Source organism: Vipera ursinii (genome assembly GCF_947247035.1).
Source record: "Vipera ursinii genome assembly, chromosome: 1".
Taxonomy (NCBI): Eukaryota; Metazoa; Chordata; class Lepidosauria; order Squamata; family Viperidae; genus Vipera; species Vipera ursinii.
In genome coordinates, this window is record NC_139512.1 from 177,933,604 (window position 1) to 177,955,401 (window position 21,798).

General features: G+C 38.6%; 1 protein-coding gene across 2 annotated transcripts in view; it reads left to right on the plus strand.

Annotated features, from left to right (window-relative positions):
- NRP2 (neuropilin 2) overlaps positions 1–21,798 on the plus strand; it is a gene marked incomplete at its 3' end in the record, with an annotated part of 194,062 nt that overhangs the window by 138,510 nt on the left and 33,754 nt on the right. The window contains exons 13-15 of one of the 2 annotated variants that reach the window (XM_083350768.1): positions 10,184–10,449; positions 13,671–13,767; positions 18,746–18,790. In XM_083350768.1, coding sequence (XP_083206894.1) covers positions 10,184–10,449; positions 13,671–13,767; positions 18,746–18,790 — 408 coding nt within the window. The remainder of the gene's footprint in view (positions 1–10,183; positions 10,450–13,670; positions 13,768–18,745; positions 18,791–21,798) is intronic. The other variant, XM_083350769.1, reaches the window with a different exon arrangement.

The following is a 21,798-nucleotide window of genomic DNA, read 5'->3' on the forward strand; positions in this document are numbered from 1 at the left end:
AGAACCGGTTGTTCACGTGTTTGAATCCCACCACTGCCACAGATCCAGGGGTGAACAGAAGAAGGGTAGGAATATGGTCTAGTGAGAATATTGTATAAGGTCTGCTATCTCTGGTCCCTGTGACCAATCCAAATTCAGTCTCATGTCATTATCCTGGGACATGTATAGTTGCCTTCATTCGTATAAGGTCTTGTCTACATTTCTGATTAAGGCTGCTTATTTCAGAGCCCTTTTTCTCTCTTATGATAGATATATTGCCAGTTTCAAACTCTACTTGCCTCATTTAACAGCTACAGAGTGGGGAGTATGGAAATTCAGATGCAGAGGGGACTGCATTGCTATATGTTGAAGGGATGTTTGATAACAACATAAAGCAACAAGCATCTCTCAATAGATAATTTTCTTTTAAATGTTAGTATACCTCCTTGTCAGGGTTTCATGAAGGGGCACTAACATTATATCTATCCATGTGGAAAAGCAATGGATAGCAGTCTGGCTCTTGTAAACTCCCACTAATGCTGCTTTTCTTTATCCCCAAAGCCACATGGTGTGCCCATTACCATTTACTTAGGCCCTGTCTCCTCTTGCACTCGCCCATGGTTATTGTGGCCTCTCTTCCCGGTCATGCTGTCCTGTCTTCATCTCCTCTCCAACCCATGAATGAGACAGGCTTAAGTTGTCATGAGACGTGAAAGCCTCCTTAAACTGACCCCATTTCGCCGAAGTTTCGAGATATTTGGCCATTTATTAGTTTGGAATTGAAGTCAGGTGACCGGTGGGTATGATCAGTAATGCATTTGCCGAGTGTTGGAATACACAGGCGCTTTCCCCTTTTCCTTGGTTTCTAGTCAGCCACTCTTGCTTTTATTTCTTTACCATTAATATGTGGGTGTTTTTTTCCGGGGACATCAATTCTCCTCACCATTGTTTTTTCCATGAAGTTCTCTCCAGGCTTGTAACAAGAAAAATGAAAGGGGAGCAGAATTTTATTTGGGGGGAAAATGGGGCCATGTTTGCAGTATTCTGTGATAGTATCTATCTTTAATACAATCACCATGTTTTTTCCCCCTTTCATTGCAGCATCCAGAAAATGATGAGAGAGACTGAATGAGGTCTTTCTTGCTTCTTTGCCATTTGCCCTATATATGTCAGTTCCAATCACTGCCCCACTCCCCTAAAGTGAGGAGAAGGGTTGCCCAGCAGCTAGTCATTTTCAATTCTCTTACTCTATAGGCCTTAATTAGCTGGAATTTGTTGAGAAAGGCATCAAAATAAAAACTGCCAGTTTATTATGGCTTTACAATAATGTAGGGTATAATCTTGAAAGCTATGTCTAATTTTGGACATTGAGCATCAAAATGGTATTCTTGAACTAGAAACAGTACAGAGAAACAAAACTACGGTGAATAAAGAACATCTTATTTAGGGATATTTTGCATAAAAATGCTATTTTTGAAATAATGCATTTTGTTGGGAAAGTGGAAATTGGAAGAAAAAAAAACCTGTTTCATTTTTTTTATAATTGGGTCATCCAGTATAATCTGCCCTTGTATTAAAATCACTGGAGGAGATCTTTCTCTCTGTTCTTTCTATGGGAGATTTTTTTTTTTACAAACTATAAAAAGTATCCGGCCTTAAGAATGAGTTCCATGGGACACTTTCTTTTTAATGCCAAGCTCAAAACTAATTTAAATAGGTTTTTTTTTAAAAAAAACTTAAATATTTCAGTTTAATTATATGTTTATTGGTTGCATGTTAAATTTCCAGTATGCTTAAAAGCTGTGTTTGATTTTTAACGAGCCAGAGCTCACTTCTGATGTGTCTCTGAATGAAGAGGGATGCCTGTTTTATTAGAACAGCCTGGATGACAGAGATCATTTTGGTTGGACAGATATCCAAAGGTTCACAAGGTCAGATGGGTCCAGCCCTGGCTGCTGATTTCCACCTCCAGTGATGCTTTCAACTCAGTGTTGTGCTCTATACTTTAAAATATTTTTCTTGTATTGGCCATATTGGCAGGAAAGTCAGAAGAATAGCAGATTGTCTGGACAAATTTGACTTGGTGCTCTTGATATACTTCCTTTAAATCCAGAGACACTGTGATGCTATGTTTTTAATGAAGAAGTCTGCATTATTATATGGGTTGTGTGGATGTGGCGATTTTGATGCCGGAGTGACACTTGAGAACTTGACATCTATTAATTTCAATAGAGGATAAGTGCCCAGGAGCAATTTTGCTTTTGAAAAATGTACTTCTTAGAAACTGAGATCTTATCACTGTGGCTGTCACTCACTTTTGAAGGCAGGGAATTATGGAAAGCAGGGTGATAGAAAGGCCAGTGTGAGGTATCCAGCTAACTCAAGTAGGTATAATTATGTGGTATCACTTGCATCTTGAAATGATTCCAGTTTAAGCACTGTACATTTAATAGATCATTTAGTAGAATGTAGAACATTTAGATGAATAAATATTTTTCCACATAATTTTTGTGGTACCATCCAGGTGAGTTTTGCTGAAAATATAATTTGCTCAATGGATGTAGACTACTTAGAAATTCTAGACCCTTCAGCATCTTCACTATACATTTCTGCACATTAGGCAATAATTGCAGGAATATATAAAGTCTTCGCTGCTAGGCTTGTCCCAAATTCACCATAGACAAGCAAAGTAAATGAATAATTGAGATAACTGGAGAGATACAATAGCATTTAGAACATAGGATATTCCTGTAAAGGATAATTTGAAGAAGTTAAATATTGTCTTATAAAGAAAATAAAAGAAGAAAGGATAATAATTTTCAGGTATTTAAAAAGATAACATTACGTAAAAATAGCTGTCATCATTTTGAATTTGGCCACTGTAACATGTATCAGGTCAATTAAGATAAGGAAATATTTATGATAGAATAGAATATCTTTATTGTCATTGTGTAACTCACAACAAAATTAAGTGTTGTCCACAGTGCACACTTCACATAAGTAAGAACCACAAATAAAAACATAGATCATATACATACATCCTTCACATTCTATTCACCATTGCGCTGCCCCTAATATTGCACTTCAATGTTGCACTATACAGTAGTATTTATTATGGTTACAGGTCTGGGATAAATACTATTTTTCAGCCTATTTATCTTTCTTTTCATTATCCTGTACTGTCTGCCAGATGTTAATAGTTCAAAAAAAAAGAAGAATGTCCGGGATGAGATGAATCTTTAAGAATGTTTTGAGCTTTCCTAAGACACTGGTAACTGTACAGTTCGTCCAGGGTGGGGAGGAGACGGCAGCCAATAATCCTCTGGGCAATGGTAATGACCCTCTGGAGAGCTTTCCTATCTGCTACTGTGCAGTTGGCAAACCACACACAAATGCAGTAGGTTAAAATGCTCTCTAGGGAGAAAAGGTAGAAGGTCACCAGCAGTTTTTCATTCAGTTGTTGTTTCCTGAGAAGTCTCAAGAAATATAATCTCTGCTGGGCCTTCTTAACCAATGCTATAACATGAGCACTCCGGGTCAGGTCCTCCTTTACGGTAACACCCAGAAACCTAAAGCTGGCCACCCGCTCCACACGGTCTCCGCTGATGATCAGGGGCTGAATGTCTGATCTATTCCTCCTGTAATCTACTAAGCTGCTTGGTCTTAGTGGTGTTGAGAACCAAATTATTGTCTCTGCACCACAAGAGCAATCGCTCCACCTCATCCCAGTAGGCAGACTCATCCTTATCAGATGTCTATTGAGCAGTTGCATTTATGGAAGAATAACTTTCCAAGGTTCAGTACTAATTTAGTAAGAATGCCGTTGATTGTTAGTGGAAATAGCTACAATCCAGGACATGGCTGGTTGTATATACTGCAATGACTCTTACTGTTTTCAACAGGCTTCCATATTGGCATTGTCTTGTTTCTAATGTGGTATATGTAAAGTTCAGTAAACCTTGGCAGCATCTTTTAGTGTTTGGATAATACAGTTACCCAGGAAAATTGAGGAATTTTCACTCCTTTCTGATGTATTTTTAAATATCTTTGTTTTGTATTAGTGTACAATAGACAGTGGCAGTTTAAATTTAAATGTTCCTCGTACATGAAAAATGAGCTTCTAAAAGGACAATAACAGTGTTGGAACTGTCTTCCCTAATATCTAGTTTGTTGTGGGTTTTTAGGCTTAGTTTGCTTTTTGTAGTGTGATTTGGTATATGCAGTGCTTTTTTTGTAAAAGAAAAAGGTGCCGGAACTCACACATGTCATACAACCCACCTTGCCTACCCTACAAGGTTCCATCCAAAAAAGGTGCCGGAACTCTGTTCTGAGCGTTCTATGACAAAAAAAAAGCCCTGGGTATATGTATGTTTAGAAGAGTATTCAGTCATGTGAGCCTCTATCGTGTACAGGCTGCAAAAATGCCATTGAAATACAAGACCTTAAAATGATCTGATTGACAAGTAAAAATGAATGTTTATGTTCAAAGAATTTGCCTTTGCCCAAGATCTGAGCTATTTGTATATTTTAAATAGAGCCCTTCTCTGAGGGAGATGGACAGTTAAGAAGTTTGATATATAAACAAACAAAAATAAATACTTAGCCTTTGTGAAATGCCTTGGAAATTCTCTGAAGTTGGTCAGAGATACTTTATGTAGTTCTGGGTGTTCTCTGAGGTTGGTAGTTTGCTTTCAGACATTTCATTACCCAACTAGTTAACATCATCAGTCGTAGGAATGTGGAATTTGCTCTGTGTTGGTTGTGTTTTTTGTGTTCTTTCATTTAGTGAGCTTGTAAAATGTAATAAAATTAAAGTAATGGTGCAAAGAATTGACTGGTTACCCAGAAAGCAATGTAAAATTTGTTGTAAAACAACAACTCAGCGAACACCTTGATGCGAACAAAGTTATCACTAAAAGCCAACATGGGTTTGTCAAAAACAGATCGTGCCAGACAAACCTTATTGCATTCTTTGACCAAGTGACAAAACTAGTGGACCAGAGGAATGGTGTAGATATAATTTACTTGGATTTCAGTAAGGCATTTGATAAAGTAGATCACAACCTACTACTTGATAAGATAGAAAAATGTGGGTTAGATAGCATCACCACCAGATGGATTTGTAGCTGGCTGACAGGCCGTACTCAGTGTGTGGTCCTCAATGGAACTGTATCTACATGGAAGGAAGTGTGTAGTGGGGTGCCCCAGGGCTCTGTTCTGGGCCCAGTGCTCTTCAACATCTTCATCAACGATTTGGATGAGGGGATAGATGGGGAACTCATCAAATTTGCAGATGACACCAAGCTGGCAGGAATAGCCAATACTCCAGAAGATAGGCTTAAGGTACAGGAGGATCTGGACAGACTCGAACACTGGGCACTATCTAACAAAATGAAATTCAATTGTGAAAAAAGTAAGGTTCTGCATTTAGGCAGGAAAAATCAAATGCACAGGTATAGTATAGGTGGTACCTTGCTCGATAGTAGTAACTGTGAGAGGGATCTCAGAATCCTAGTGGACAATCACTTAAATATGAGCCAGCAGTGTGCTGCAGCTGTCAAAAAAGCCAACACAGTGCTAGGCTGCATTAACAGAGGGATAGAATCAAGATCACGTGAAGTACTAATACCAATTTACAATGCCTTGGTAAGACCACACTTGGAATACTGCATCCAGTTTTGGTCACCACAATGTAAAAAAGATGTTGAGACTCTAGAAAGAGTACAGAGAAGAGCAACAAAGATGATTGGGGGACTGGAGGTTAAAACATATAGGGAACGGTTGCTGGAATTGGGTATGTGTAGTTTAACGAAGAGAAGGGTGAGGGGGTGACATGATAGCAGTGTTCCAATATCTCAGGGGCTGCAACAAAGAAGAGGGAGCCAGGCTGTTCTCCAGAGCACCTGAGAGCAGGACAAGAAGCAATGGATGGAAACTAGTCAAGGAGAGAAGCAACCTAGAACTAAGGAGAAATTTCCTGACAGTTAGAACAATTAATCAGTGGAACAACCTGCCTCCAGAAGTGGTGAATGCTCCAACACTGGAAGTTTTTAAGAAGAGACTGGACAGCCATTTGTCTGAAATGGTATAGGATTTCCTGCCTTAGCAGGGGGTTGGACTAGATGACCTCCAAGGTCCCTTCCAACTTATTATTATTATTATTAATAGTATTATTAGGTGAACAAGGCTACAGTTATAAATAAATTAGAAGAAAATTGGTGGAAACTTAAAGGTGGCATTTCTAATTTTTTGAAGAGGTATAAGGAGACTCAGTCACTACAAAACCACACTGGTAAAGGCAGGAAAGATGCACAACAGCAAGTGATGATAGAAGAATTAAGAGACAGTGCCTACATGACAGAAGAAAATCATCTGGGTGTATACAAGGTGAAATGGCGCAATGCAATGTGAAGTTGAATGCAAAGACTGTTCAGGTCAGACTGCAGAAATTTTGCCTAAAATCTAGAATTCTACGAAAAAAGCCACTTTTATCTCTCAAACAAAGGTTGAAAAGACTAAACTGGGCTAAAACCCATGTTACCTGAACAGAGGAACAATGGGACAGTGTCATTTGGAGTGATGAGACCAAGATCTCCCTGTTTGGTAGTGATGGCATAAAATACGTAAGGAGAAGAATCGGAGAAGATTTGCATCCTGATTGCATTCACGTACCGTGAAACACCCAATCAGTATTATCATCTGGGTTGTATGACATCAAAAAGTATGGGCAGAATTTGTGTGATTAATGGGAATATAAATGGCCAAAAATACATTAATGAAATACTTGAGCCCAAACTGAAGCCTTCCACACATGATCTTTTCCAAGACAATGAAACATTTATATTTCAACAGGATTTAGCTCCATGTCATGTTGCTGTTGTGTGCAAAAAGTAGTTTCAAGATACTCATATTCCACTGCTGGAATGGCCTGGGAATAGCCCAGACCTTAACCCTTAACCATTGGATCATTTTTTCTTGGCACTTTAGGTATTATATAGTATTTTCTGGCTTTGTCTGTGTTTTTATGCCTTCTTTTATTATAAGTTTTAATTAAATTATTATAGTTAAATGTATAATTATGTACACTGTACTGAAGTGTGGTGAATGGGTGACGATACACATTGATTACATAAATAAATAAAACACATAAGTCAGTACTCTTCCTATAAAGTAGAAACAAAATTCACACAAATAGCTTTTTGGTTTGTTAAGTACATCCTGAGATAAACATTAGCATGGCACAGGAGGATACAGCATTCATACACAATATGGTAACTGGCAGGCTTTCTTCAACAGCAAGGTCAGAAGTTCAAGACTGCCTGTCCAAAAACACAAAAGCTCAGATAAGTAGGTTTATTGTAGAAAAGCTTTAAAACCATTATGAAATAGTTCCAGTGAGTACTGTGTATCAAATGTGAGTTCTATTTATAGTGAAAACAATATTGCCTTTCTCCTGCCTCTACAGGGCAAACAGCTAGAAGCTACTCTCTTCCATTAATTTTGTTTTAGGCTTAGCATTATTACCAGGCTGTTTGTACTGGGTAATGTGAAAGCTTACTCTCACTCTAAAACATCAGCAAACCAACCCAGCTTTCTTTCTTTTTTCTTCGCATTCTAACCATTATTTTAAAACTAAAATCCCAAAGCAGCCCACTTTTATTAACATGGGGTAAGAAGGTTGAGGATTTGCCTCAGGCAACCAAACATAAATAAGCTAATTATTCTCCATTACTCTAATTTCTGTCTATTGAGCAGGTGGTAGAGTTTTTGGAGAAAACAATGGTAGCCTCACAGATAACACACGACATTACTAATTTCCACAATGCTACTGGAGGTTCTTTCCCCATTACTGAGTTGGTGCAGTCCATTACTGAGTTGGTGCAGTCCATCCATTCTTGAGTTGACCGAAAATGATACCAGTATTAAATTTTCAGACCTTACTGCTGATTCTTAACCTGCCTCTGTTTCAGGTCACTGTATTTCTTTTCAAAATAATGGGTAGCAAAGCCCAGTAGTATACTAACCTTGGAAACAGAATAAGGGGAACATACTTTTTATTTTTTATTTTTAATACTGATATAGCTAAGGGCATCTTAAGCTTGTAACAGTCAAAGTCTGGGATCAAGATGAAAGCAATGTCATGTGGGCTTGGAAGAATTTCTTTTTTTGCTAGGGCATGTTCCTGCTCTGCTTATGTAGGTAGAATTTGGGAAGGGCCCCGAGAGATCGATTTTTTTCTTTCAACTCAAATTAGTCACCTTTGCTCTTGGCATCTGTTACCATGTTTGAATCATTTTGCTTAGAAACCCAATAGCAGCTTCACTTGCTATTTGAAGTTGAGGGATTAATCTTTGCAAATATAAAGAAGAGGAGGAAGCAGGAGCAGAATCATCAGTTAAATTGTCTGCTAGTCCAGATTGTGAAGTATTTATTGCTTATTATAGTAGACAGGGGCGAAACTCTTTCCCCTGGTTGTAATGTCAGCTTAGTGAATGGCAAGCAGGTGTCCATTAGTGTCTACCTTAAAAACAGAGTAGCAAATAAAAGACAGAATAAATATGAACATGTGCATGCTCATGCACAAACAGAATGTCATGATTATAGAATCAATTTTCCTTGCCAATTATAGCACTTTCACTTGTCCTAATTATGTCAATCATTTATCTTAAGCTTCTCAAGTGTTTTGATCAGGAGGTTTTTGTGCCTGTGGCTGTTGGTGAAATAGATGGCCACCTTATTTCTCTGTCTCAGTCAAGGCAATGTCCTATCTTTCTATCCATCTGGTGGATGCCTCTCTTCTTAAGATTAGTCTTCCTAACAATGATGTGTGTGTAGTTTAGTAGGGATGTGCAACAAATTTGTCTGAAGGACTTGCTTCAGGAAAGTTACAGTCATATCTCCACATGCTCTGAGGTACTTTTTCGGTTTCATATCCGAAAGGCTGCACAGCTCCATATTATTTTCTTTTCTTTAATCTTCAAGTACAGGGCTATTGTTTCTCAGATATTTTTTCTCTTATAAGTATGTTCTAAATAGTGTAGCCAGTTGTACACATTGGGGCATTTTCCTAAGAAAATATGTGTGGGATTCAAGCTTTAGCATATACTCCATTATCAATATTCTACAAATATAACTGTCATAGGCCTACACATGTGATCAAACCTTTCTCTGTAGAAGATTGATAGCATATATTTTTAAAGATTTGCATATGAGAAGCAAATATATTTACCCAATGAAGTTTTCCCAGTGTGTAAATCCCATGAAAATATGCTTGTGATTCAGCAAAAATGTAAATAACTTTGCAGGACTGGGATGAATAATCAAGCAGGCTTTGTAGCAGCCTTTTTCCCAAGCAAGAAGTCAGTTAAGATGCTTTACATGGCATCAGTCCATCACATATATTGGTAGTTTTGGAGGAATTATTGTCTGTTACCTCTTTTATTTGTAATGCTTTCATTAATTGATAGACTTTTTAGTAGTAAACTTTCAGTGTTGCATTGAGAGAATATGAAATACAAGATTATGTAGAGTTTTCTAACTCTGACCCTAACAAAAATATGTAAATGATATAGAAGAAAAACTAAACTTTTCAGGGACACAAATAAACATTTTGTATTGTTACAAGTATTTTTGTACTGCCAAGATCAAATGATATCGGACAGTTCAATATTAACTAAAATATGGGGTAGGGTGGGGTGGAGGAGTGGGGAAGGGGTTGTAGATCTTTCAAAATTAACACTATTCTCTTTTTTTACAAATGATGTCTTTTGAAACAAGATGGTCTTAAAGACCTGCAAAAAAGCTAAGAGCCAAACAGAACTCCCAAAAATTGGTGCTATCACTAAGAAATGAATAAATTAAATAGTAGGATGCAAAAATATGTTTTTCTAGGAGATCTTACATTGTAAGCAGGTTCCTGTGGAAGCAGCTTCTTCTAGTAGTCTGAACCCTAGTGATTTTTGGAGCATCCCCAATGCTTTATTTAATACGCATACTTCCTTCATCTGACATTTAAGTGTTTACTCCTCATGTTATCGCAGTGTGGAGCAGGACAGGAAATGAGTGACCTCTTTTTCTACATGGTGCTGAAATTATGAACCATGCACTTTCTTGCTATTCATGGTTGAATTTCTCATTAGCTAGAGCTAATAACCATAGATTGCCGTATCTATTGAAAATTCTAATTAGGATTAATCTTCTTCAGCAGATGGCAAGAGTTATTTGAGGTTGCAAAGCAGCGCAAGAAGAGAAGGACAACATGCTCGGCTGATCAGTCCCACTGTCTTCTTGCCCAGGAGTGCTGTGTGCCTGATGTTTTGGTACCAACTCTCTGGAGGGAGTGGGACTATGCTGCAGGTACGGCGGGAGGCAACGCATGAGAACAAACCACTGTGGAGCATCAGGGAAGACCAAGGAGAGGAGTGGAGGGAAGGCCGGATTCTTCTACCTAGTTATGATACAGAATATCAGGTGAGCATGTTAAAGTGTGGATTGAGATTGAGCATTGCTACACATTCATCTCCCAGATTTCAAGAGACCATGTTTTGTTCATCGTTAAAAAAAGAAAAAGAAAACACTGTTCATAAGAGCTTTCCCTCTTTCATTTTGTTTTCCATGTTGCTATAGTGACTAAATAACATTGTATTTGCTACTTGGATTTTGCCTATTTTATATATAGCTTAGCTTTGGGCTTATTTTATTGTCATTTACACCCTTAAAAGATTCTCTTTTGATAAATGTGGACTGCAACAATCAAGATCACGGGCAGAAGGCAATAAAAAGTAGAATTTTCTCTATGTATTTCCTGCTTTTGAGGTCATTGAGTTGTTTGCAACTCAACTCTGGTAGCTCTGCCTTTTGTGACTGTTTTTTCCTCCTCTATTTTCTCTTGGATGAAGAACATGTAGCTTGTGAAGCAAACATGTAAGAATGTGAGTGCATATTGAAGGCAGCAGGAATTTAAGAGTTTGCCTAGATTGTTGGTGCTTATAATTGTTTAAGAGCCTGGAGTCCACACTGGAGAAACACTGAAAGAAATTGCACATTACTTGTAGGGGGCAGGGAGCGATTATGACTAGAGCTCCAAGTGGATCACATGTTTTCAGATACTTTAATCAGTAGAGGACAGCTGTGTGTAAATTCTGAATACACCACAGGAATGGGTCAAAAAAGTCAAAATGGCAGTCAAAACATTTGATCAATGCCCCACTCCTTTTTAACATGCATCATGTAGTCATGGCCAATATGCTGGCTTCTTTAACAGCACCGTGCAGATGCCCTTGGAATAGGTAGATGCAGTAGGCAGGCAGGCAGATAGATAAATAGAAAGATAAATGCCTTTGAGCAAGTGATTCTCAACCTTTTCATCATCACAGACCCCTGTTAAATACCTTTTGTGGCCACAGACCACCAAGACTTAACTCAAGATTTAAAGCACTAGACTGCATCAAGCCTTCATGGACCCCCCTGTGACAACATTGCAGCCCACCCCCAGGGCTCCACACAGTGGTGGGATTCAAATATCTGAACAACTGGTTCTCTGTGTGGATGCTGCTTCTGGAAGTCCATTCTGGGCCTGGGCAACAAAAAATTAGCTTCCGGTTCTGCCAAAGTGGTGCGAACCAGCTGAATCCCACCACTGGGTCCACAGACCACAGGTTGAGAATCACTGCCTTAGAGAGTAAGTTTCTGACTCCCTGCAGCTTTTTGGCAAGGCCTTTTGAGGTTTGCCCTTGCCTTCTTCCTAGGGCTGAGAGAGAGGGACTGGCCCTGCTGGCTTCATGCCTAAAACAGCACAAGGGCACACGTGGTCTCCCGGTTTCTAGCCTGATGCTTTAATCAATTTTGCGTTCCAGCATTGAAACTTACCCCAATTGCTTGTTTGAGGAAGAATGCTAGTAATGACGAAAGCTTGCATTTTAAACTGAAATTTCTTTTTACAGATAGTCCTTGACTTACAACCATTCATTTAACAACCGTTTAAAGTTACGATGGCACCGAAAAAAGTGATTCATGAGTGGTCCCCACATGTACAACCATTGCAGCATCCCTACAGGCACAAAAATCAAAATTCGGGTGCTTGGCAAACAAAATATATTTATGACACCTGCGGTGAAGGATCACGTGATCCCCATTTGCAACACTCCTATTCAACTTCTGACAAGCAAAGTCAATAGGGAAGCCAGATTCACTTAGTGACTACATGATTCACTTAACAATTGCAGTGATCGGCTTAACACCATGGCAAAAAAATCGGGCATGACTCACTTAATACCTGTCTTGCTTAACAATGGAAATTCTACTCGGTTGTGATTGTAAGTCGAGGACTATCTGTACTGTTTAACCACCGAGTTCCCTCCCTCTGAAAACTCCTACTATTTTTGCTTTGTAGGATGTTTAAAATTCTTTGTTAGAGATTAATAGTCTAACCTTGACAGATATGCAGCAGAGCCCAGGATTTCTTAGGAAGAGAAATAATAATTAAAGCAGTTTAAATTTGATACGAATATGAGGTCAGAAACTTCTTTTCTATGTGTATTTGCTGCTGGTTCCAACAATTAACAAGCCTTCCCTGCCCACTCTATTGCTTTTCACTAATCAACGTTCTGTTTCCCTTCACCACACTGAAGCATTTTGGTGAAAATGCTAGTCTCAGTTTTAAAATAAAGCGTGGAGATTAAACCTGACAGGCATATTTGCCTATATTGCAAAATTAGCTGGAATACAGAATGAAGTTCTTTGTTTGCTTGCTTGGTTTTCTTTCTTCTCCTTGTATTTTCTTGTACCAAAATTTAGCATGGGGTTCAAACAACTCATTCGCAGTCAGTAGGAAAACAGTACTTGGTTATGGTCCAGAGTCCAGGCAATTTGGGGTCTTTGTTGACAATTGGGAGTTCCTGCTTCTTTGCTAGAGTCCTGCCATGAGTCTTATCACTGCACCAACTTAATGGAAACTGGGCACAGATTTCATCTCATCACAGTCCCAATCCCGTGCTACTTTACTGGAAGATTAATCAAGGTGGACCTGAGAGGAGAGCCAAGATGAAGAGCAAATTATGTTCTCTGGTGTTTGCCCACTGGTATATATTTGAGTCTTATGCTTAAGTTAGGTAGTTCCAAATCCACAACTGAAATTTATTTGTTGATTTGTTGAATGCCATTTACCCACTATTCAGATCTACTGGACTCTAGGCAGTTTGCAGATATTAAACTATAAGTGAATAAATAATACATGATATGAAATTGTTAAAACTACAGTAATTTTAGAACCAAATAGAAGATTATGTTAGGGAAATAATGTAAAATTTAATTAAGGCACTGATTTAAATAATTTAAATAAGGCACTAAATTTCTGTATGGTGTCAAAAGCCGGAGAAAGGTGAGGAGAGCTAGAATGGATTAGGAGAATCTGAAGATTGCTGAGCCTCTGGCTTGATCAAAAAGAATGGTGGGCAGCCAATATTTATTTCCACTACAAGTAACTTTTAAAGTAAAAGAAAAACAACAGCAGCTATTTAACTTTTGGGGAGTTAGTATAATGGACACATTTCTAGGATTCCCTTGAGCTTTACCGCCTTTTTTGTCTGTTGGAAATGTCTAAATACTAAGAGAATCTGATAACTTTAATCCCTTTCTTTGACATATGAAAGGGCTGTTTGTGGATTTATTATTCTGTCTTTATTCACTCCTAGATTGTATTTGAAGGCACCATAAGCAATGGGCATTCAGGAGACATTGCCATTGATGATGTCCGAATAGGCACTGATACTTCTTTGGAGAACTGCATGGGTATGTAAGGATAAATCTAATCTGTAATAAGAAGCAAAAACTCATCTGCAAACAATAGAATTGGACAGTTGAAGGAGGGAGAACTCTTATTTCTGATGCAGTTCTCCTTGCCCCACATAACAAGTACTGAACTATAAAGGGTATAAAGCCATCCATCTGAACCACAGCAGTTCTGCTGTGATGATACTGTATACATTGTAGGGTTCCCCACCACACCCCACCTTATAGTTCACACAAAAATAGTAGTATTTGTGGGCTGCTTGTAGTTGCATCTCTGTGATGACTGTTCCAGATGGTAAGTTGATAATGTGTATGCAAATTAGCCACTGATACTCACTTTCCACTGTTATAACAAATGCTAGCTGAAGTATGTGTAGAAATAGGAAGTGAGTATTTTAACTTAGTACAGATCCAATTCCAAGCGGCCTTTCTAGGGTGCCTATTTCATGAGAAGCAGCCTTTATATAATTCCTAAGCCATGGATTCAATCTACCAATTAACCCCAAAGCAAACCAGTTGATCTTGGCTTTCAGTAGGGATGTAGAAGCATTGGCTACGGCTTTGCTGAGTGCCATCTCCATTTGTTTTTCCCCGAAGAAAAATTGCTCAGGCCTAGTTTATAAAAACTCTGAACTGAATAAGATGGGTAAAAAAAATGCATCTTATCATATGGACAGAAAGTCTTGCTCATATAATCAGTGTATGAAAGGTAACACTAGGCTTGAATAACTCCTCTCTGAAAGGTTTCTTTATTAAACTTTTCTGAATGACAGGAAGTTTTTATTTTTATTTTTTATTTTTTGCTTTAAGAATCCCATGATCCTTTCCAACAGTGTGGAATAGGCCAGAAACAGTCAGAAGGCCAATTGTTGTGCAGAAAGGTGGTTGTGGGATGATGGCCCCATGTAGGACAGCCTGAATCTCCCCCCTGGCAATATGGATATTACTAAACTCCAGAAAGAGACTAGCAAGGAGCAGTGGGGCAAAATTAATAGGAATGGGTTACCCTCCAGCAAATAGCATCTTGGTTCAATAGCTATGTGCAAATGATTCTTCTACAGTTGTGGCCAAGAGGTCACATAGCAATCATCTTTGCAGGCAATCTTATCTTAAGGTTGTTAAGCAGACAGAACCCTGGCTGCATTAAAGCAAGCCTCACCCATTCATTTAGCCTACTCTCTCCTGGAGGAAGTCAGGGAGAAGGAATAGCTGGGGAAGGCCGGTACTGATGGTTTTCCTATCAACACACTGAGAGATTAATGCATGCCTCTGCAATGGCATGGATTACTTATAATAATAATTAGGTTGTTACCAAAGAAAAATATCCAGGAGCCAAAATTAGTCATCAGTCAGCACCGTATACATAGAAAGCGCTGAGGAGATCAATAGAAATCCTTATTAATAGGAAATAATGAGAAATCACATTCACAAAATTTGCAATATTGTTAACTCCTAAAAATATGCCAGTTGTACTGCTATCATGGGCACCTGAATGGAGGCAATAATGGCAGCTGCATTAATGATGCCATCAGACAAATATTTGTACCAGATATAAATGCCCAAGTGCTAATGAAAGCAAATACAAATAACAGAATTTATGGTAAGACATTCTATGCATGTTGCAATCTTTGGTATGATTGTGACTTGTGCTATCAACCACTGAAGTAAGACAATAGTGGAGCACCTTAGGAGTGGCAGGTCCTTTCTTTGGCATCATCAGTTGAAGAAAGGTTATCTTATCTTGGCTGCAAAACTCCAGTTCATTTTTTGTGTTTTTCTTGGCTGCTGGCAAATGGTTGTTTGGAGGTTTGCAGCCCAGGTTTGGTAGTTGTAGATGAAGTCCTGGGAAAGATGGCATATATTGTAATAGCCAGCTGAATGACCTGTTACCTAAGCAAAAGGAGCTGAGAGATTTTAAAAGTCCAGAACAATATAACATTTGGAGATGGTCAAGTAGATACCTTCCTAATTCAGTCCCACTAGGTCATTCATGGGTGTCAAACTCGCCATGTCACGTGATGTAGCGCAACATATAGCAACTCTTTTTGCATTGCCGGCAATGGGGTGGGTGCGGCTGCGGTATGATGAAACCAGTCCGCAGGCCAGCAGTTTGACACCCCTACTAGGTAGACCAGACAAGAAAATCAATTCCACATGTAGCTTAAAAAAAAGCAACCTTTCAGATCTTTAGTTGGATCCTGGCACCTTAACCAATAGACAAAACTGGTTCACAATTGTATTCCTTGGGAGTTAAGTATTGCATGCAAGTAAATGTTTGTTACCATTGCAGGTAATGACTTGGAAATCTTCTACGCAGTTACGTGCCAGGTGCAATTTCCATGTTTACAATAATAAAAAAAAAGGAAAACCGCATGTCCTTGCCAGCTTTTGGGAACCTGGTTCTGTAGAATTACTGACATGCTTGCTCCCCAGAGATTTAGCATTGGATTGCTGTTCCCATCGCTGTTCGATTTGTTGAGTAATGTGGGGAGCTGCTCGAAGAGACTGCAGTTCCACGAATTGCAGCATTTCTAAAGGAATAAAAGTAGTGGGAAGGTTTGAGATGGGGTCTTGGGTCTGAGATGATGAGTGTTTAATCCTTTTCTTTGCACCATTTTTAATTGTAACGTTTCTCAACTAATACTCCCATTCGTCTCAGGGCTTTTCCTCTCATAATAGTTTTTAAAGTCAATATGTAGTAAAAAAAAACACAACAACAACAACAAGCTCAAATGTTTGACTGAGGTTTCTGTTAAATCATTTAGTATTTGAAGCATACGTGTGCATGCATAATCACACAGAGAGACACCCCACAGAACTGTAAAAAGGAACTGACAAGCTTCTGCTTTAAAATTGTAAATCCAGAGAAGTAATCAAATTCCTTTCAACTTGAGGAAAGCATCTAATAGCTCACAATATTACTGTTTTTTCTTTTTTCAGAGACCTGTCACTTTCTTTTTTAGATTGGCTGAGTATTTCATAGCACTCCATTGAAACCATAGTTAAACCAAGGGACTCCATTTCCAAATGTAATACAAAAGTAATCTAAAAATAATAATAAAAAAGCCCTTTTCTTTATGCTTTGGGAAAATAATCAGTGAAACACATTGGTTGTTTTTGCCCACTTTCTCCTCCCCAGGGACTAGTAACATATTATTTTTGCTAAGTATCTGTTTCTGTTTCAGTATTGTGAAATTCTTTCAGACTGTGGAATCCTATAGGGGAGAACTAAAAAAGAGAAAGGATGAGGCTGAGGAAAGGTTAGATGGAAGGAACTGCAATCCCTCCTCCCCTTTTAAACTTGTCAAACCTACTGTCTATATCTGTAAGCTAAATTCAATCCATATATGCTGGATTTGGAGCCAAACAATTGTATTTATTGTTGCATATTTTTTTAAAAATTGTTCGTATTTGCTGTTTGCTACCCAGAATCACTAAAGTGAGATGGATGGCCTTGAATGATTAAACTGATTTTTAAAAAAACTGCATATATCTTTAACTTTAATATTTTTAACCATCTCTAAGTTATAATTAGGATCCCCATTTGAACCTTCATAAACAGACATTGCCATACATACCAGTAATAGATTGTGCTTGAGAAACTACTTCCTGATACCCATTATAAATGACATCTTAAGTTTCTTTCCCAGGTGTCTATCTTTAGGATAGAATAGAATAGAATAGAATAGAATAGAATAGAATAGAATAGAATAGAATAGAATAGAATAGAATAGAATAGAATAGAATAGAATAGAATTACCACTCCAGTAATTTTATTCCATAAGGGACGCGGTGGCTCAGTGGGTTAGGACGCTGAGCTTGTCGATCAGAAGGTCAGCAGTTTGGCGGGTGAAATCTCGAGTGCCGCGTAGCAGAGTGAGCGCCTGTTACTCGTCCCAGCTTCTGCCAACCTAGCAGTTCGAAAGCACGTAAAAAATGCAAGTAGAAAAATAGGGACCACTACGGTGGGAAGGTAACAGCGTTCCGTGCGCCTTTGGCGTCTAGTCATGCTGGCCACATGACCACGGAGACGTCCTCGGACAAGCGCTGGCTCTTCGGCTTTGAAACGGAGATGAGCACCGGCCCCTAGAGTCGGAAACGACTAGCGCACATGTGCGGGGGAACCTAATTTTATTCCCTCATTTTTAAAACCTGAAGGAACCACTTACCTGCAGTTTCCAAAACAAGAGAGATGCATGGAGAGAGGAAGACAGATTTTCTTTGCTTCTATGCCTATGGCTTGTGTTATTCCTCAAAAAGGCACAACACTATTGTCAGTGGCATTTAGCATGTACTGTGTTATAGGAGTTATTACAAATGTTCACCGTATCAAATGGGACCAAGTTATGAATCAATATAGCATGTTAATCTTTACTGTATGGCAGGGGTGTCAAACTGCCAGCCCACAGGCCAGATGCATCATGGCAAAAACACGGCCACCCCATTGCCGGCAATGGGAAAAAAGTTGCGATACATCACAACACGTCACGTGAAATTGCAAGTTTGACAAGTTCTTGAGGAGCCCCTGGTGGTATCCATAGGATTAATCCATTTCATCCTTCAACCAACCAGCTTGTGAGTTGGAAGAGGATGAGAGATGTAGGCATTCTCTCAGATACTTTGTGTGCTTTGCAATCAACACTGTTTCAGTCCTTGAGTTTATCAGTTTTGTTATCACCTGGCATTCTATCTCCTAGGCCAAAAATTAAAAGAAAATACAATTGCAATTGTGTTTCTACTGCTAGAACACATCCTATTATGGCAGGCCTAGTGGAAAGCCTGCTATCACAAACACAATTTTAGAGAGTGAATACAGAAGATTTTACCCCACCCCCTAAAAAGGATAAAGGATTGGCTACCACTTGTATAAATTGAAAAAAGAGGTTCTTCAAAATTAGAGGTTTTAAGATCTTATGGGTTACTATCTTCAGGATCTATAATTTGCTAACTCACTTTCCACTCTTCTTTTTATTTACAGAACCCATTGCAGCTTTCCCTGGAGAACACACGTTTGAAATTTCAGGTAAAAATGCACTCCTTCTTGCCTTTTTTTACTGCATGGTTTATTTTCTGATTTTTTTTAATACTTAAAATTGAATGTGTGTGCAGAAAGTGAGATGCAACCAAACAAAACTAACACAAAGTTGCTATGCAAATAAAAAGTTTTTAAGTATGATAGCTCCTAAGTGAGAGGATTTAAAAAGAGTATAACATTTTACCCAATAAAATGCAGAATTAATTCTAAAAATTACCTTGGGCCAGTTTCAGTTATAAGAATGCTTGCAGAATGTTTTTAAAGTTGTACAGATCTGCTGGCTAGTATGTATTAGCACCCTAATGGATCATTTTCCGAGTTTGTAAATTCAATAAATAAAAATAATGGGTGTGTGTCCTCCTGTCTATGTCATCCTCACCTCATGTCAGCTGGAATATCTCTTTGGGAAAGAGCAAGCAAGCTTTTTCTTGGACAAGATCCTCCGAAGTTCAACCCGCACTTTGCAACTTACTGCTCTCGCTCTCTTTAAGAATTCTGCTTAAGTTCAGCTTATTAGGGTAGCAAATGCTTCTTCTACTGAATTTCTCTCTTTCATATACCTAAAAAGGTAACAGCTTGTACAGAGTACAGATCTTGCACTGGTTATTTGGAAGATGGTCACATAGAGGAATGGGAGTTGAGGCATATTTTCTGTCTTCTATCTATGGTTCAGAAGTGATGACAACAAAAACTGTTTAACTACATTGGGTAGCTTAATTGAAAATCTTCCCTGAATACTGTGAATAGCTTAATTGAAAATCTTCTAGGAATACTGCCTTGAAAAGGATATCTAATACTGTAGTTATGGGTAGCTCAAGTTGCAGGAGCTCAGTTTCCTGCCAGTAAGTGGGGGGGGGAAAGGTTTTGGGTAGATTTTTCACGTTTTAAAAACAAAATAATAAAGTGGGGAGGGAAGCTGGTAGCTGGTGGCTACAGAAATCCAGATGACCATTAAAGGACAGTATCTTTTTGCTCCCAACTAGTAGCCGTATAGATTTTTGCAGCCTGGATATGGTAATCCTACACTCGCCACTAGTAAACATGGATTAAAATTAAAGATCGTCATTGTAAAGTTGCCCAGACCTGAATTGTAAGAGTGCTAAAGCTGCATTGCAGGGCTACTAGTACAGAAGTTACATCTAGCTGCACTAGGAATCAGACCATCTAATAATAGAGATCAGAAAGATGCAAATGAACTCCTCTCTGTCTGCACACCAAGTAAGAAGCAGTGAAGCTTTAAGATATAAGACGGTGGGGGGAATAAATGGCCACCACAGAGAGGCTTAACCTCCAAATCAGAGTGAATTAGAAGTGCAGTGAGGTGGCAGTGATGAATATTTAGCATTGTGTTTTTAGCCAACAAGTGTCAAGGCAGGGACCATAGCAGGTAGGGGAGGAGGGAACTGCAGTAGAAGAACAACTGTCACCCCGAGTTTGAAGGCTGACATTTTTAGTCAGAGAGAAGAAGTGTGAAATGGTGCATTTAATAGCTTAATGCTGGCCTGAAGAAAAGAAAATGGGATGGCTTAGATTGATAAAACTTGTAGAAGGAAGCAAAAGGGGAAAGGAATGCAGGGAGATTGTCCTGCTCGTTAAACTTGATTCTGAATCAGTGGACATGTACTGTTCTGTGTCTGTCGGGAAGGGTGCGGGGAGGAAGCCAAACATCTCTTTTTTAATCTGGGGAAATTTTTTATTTTGTTTTGTTTCACAGGGCTTTTTGCCTTTCTCCTGTTAAATGCAAAACTCTAGTGTGGCCAAAAAGAAGGAGAATTCGTTTCCAAAAGCTTTCAGTGTAGATTAAATCATTTTTGTTGCATTGATTAATGGATAGATAGTCCTTCCTTGAGCAATTTCAGGCTATTGGCAACATATTGCCAGACATTGCTGGCTGTGACTTCCAGAAGAGATGTATTTTGAGTAGTTGGGAGAAGCTGGCTTGGTTCTGAAAAAACAGTATGGAGAGTCCTTGTATATTAAGATTTAGAGCCTTAGTAGAAATTCTGCTATAGCCAAGGATGAGAGGTATATTGACCTTCAAAACTTTTTATTTAGGTCTTAAGTTAAAGAAGAGATTTTTTTTAAGCAATCTTGGCATGGTTGTTGCAATGCTCAGGATTTTGTTGGCTTATTTATTATTTTCCCAATGGAAAGCGGTCTATTAGACCATCTAATCTCAAATTTTGTTTTGTGCATAGCAGTTGTGACTGTTGCAAAGATGCTATATAGATGCTGTAAGGCAAAATGAAGTGACATGATCCATCGACATGTTTATTGATTGGTGAGAGATAATTACAAAAAGGTTGCATATATGTAGTATGGCATTTATTAGCATTAACATTTTGGCTCAAACCACTCCATATTTTATTAGAAGATTTGGTATTGTGCTATGTTTGAAACAGGACTGATTTAAAAGTCTGTTGGAGTAGAACTACTTATCCATCTTGGTTTAGAATGCCGTGTATCTGGCTAGAAATACAAACGTGTGATGAACTTTCATTTTGAATACTTAAAGTAAAGGCAGGAAGAATAGCTTTTCATTTCTTGAATGGGATACATTGGAGTCCAGAGCTATTGATAACTTCTCTTTCCAATTGGAGAAAAACTGAGACGAGGCCTGAGGTCTAACTCCCAAGACTTCCCCATTTTCTAGGAGAAGTCTGGACTGTACTTCCTTGGGCTACAGGTGAGGATTCAGATGGATAAATGCTTTTCTATGTAAACACTTATTCCATATTGCTTAAAAGCTTGGATGTTATGAAATAAGTCCAACCCTATATTTTCCTTGATAATCTTCGGTGTGTGTGTGTGAACTTGCTTTATTTAGCCTTTTTAAATTTTGAATGATTGTGAGTCTGATTTCCAAATACGTATTGGATTCTCCAGATGTTTTGTGCAAAAACTCAGCCAAGTTAAAATTCCTAGCTATTCCAGAAAATGGGGGGTGGGGGTGGAGGCAGGGGGAACTACCTCTATGCTTAGTGAAAATAGTGCTG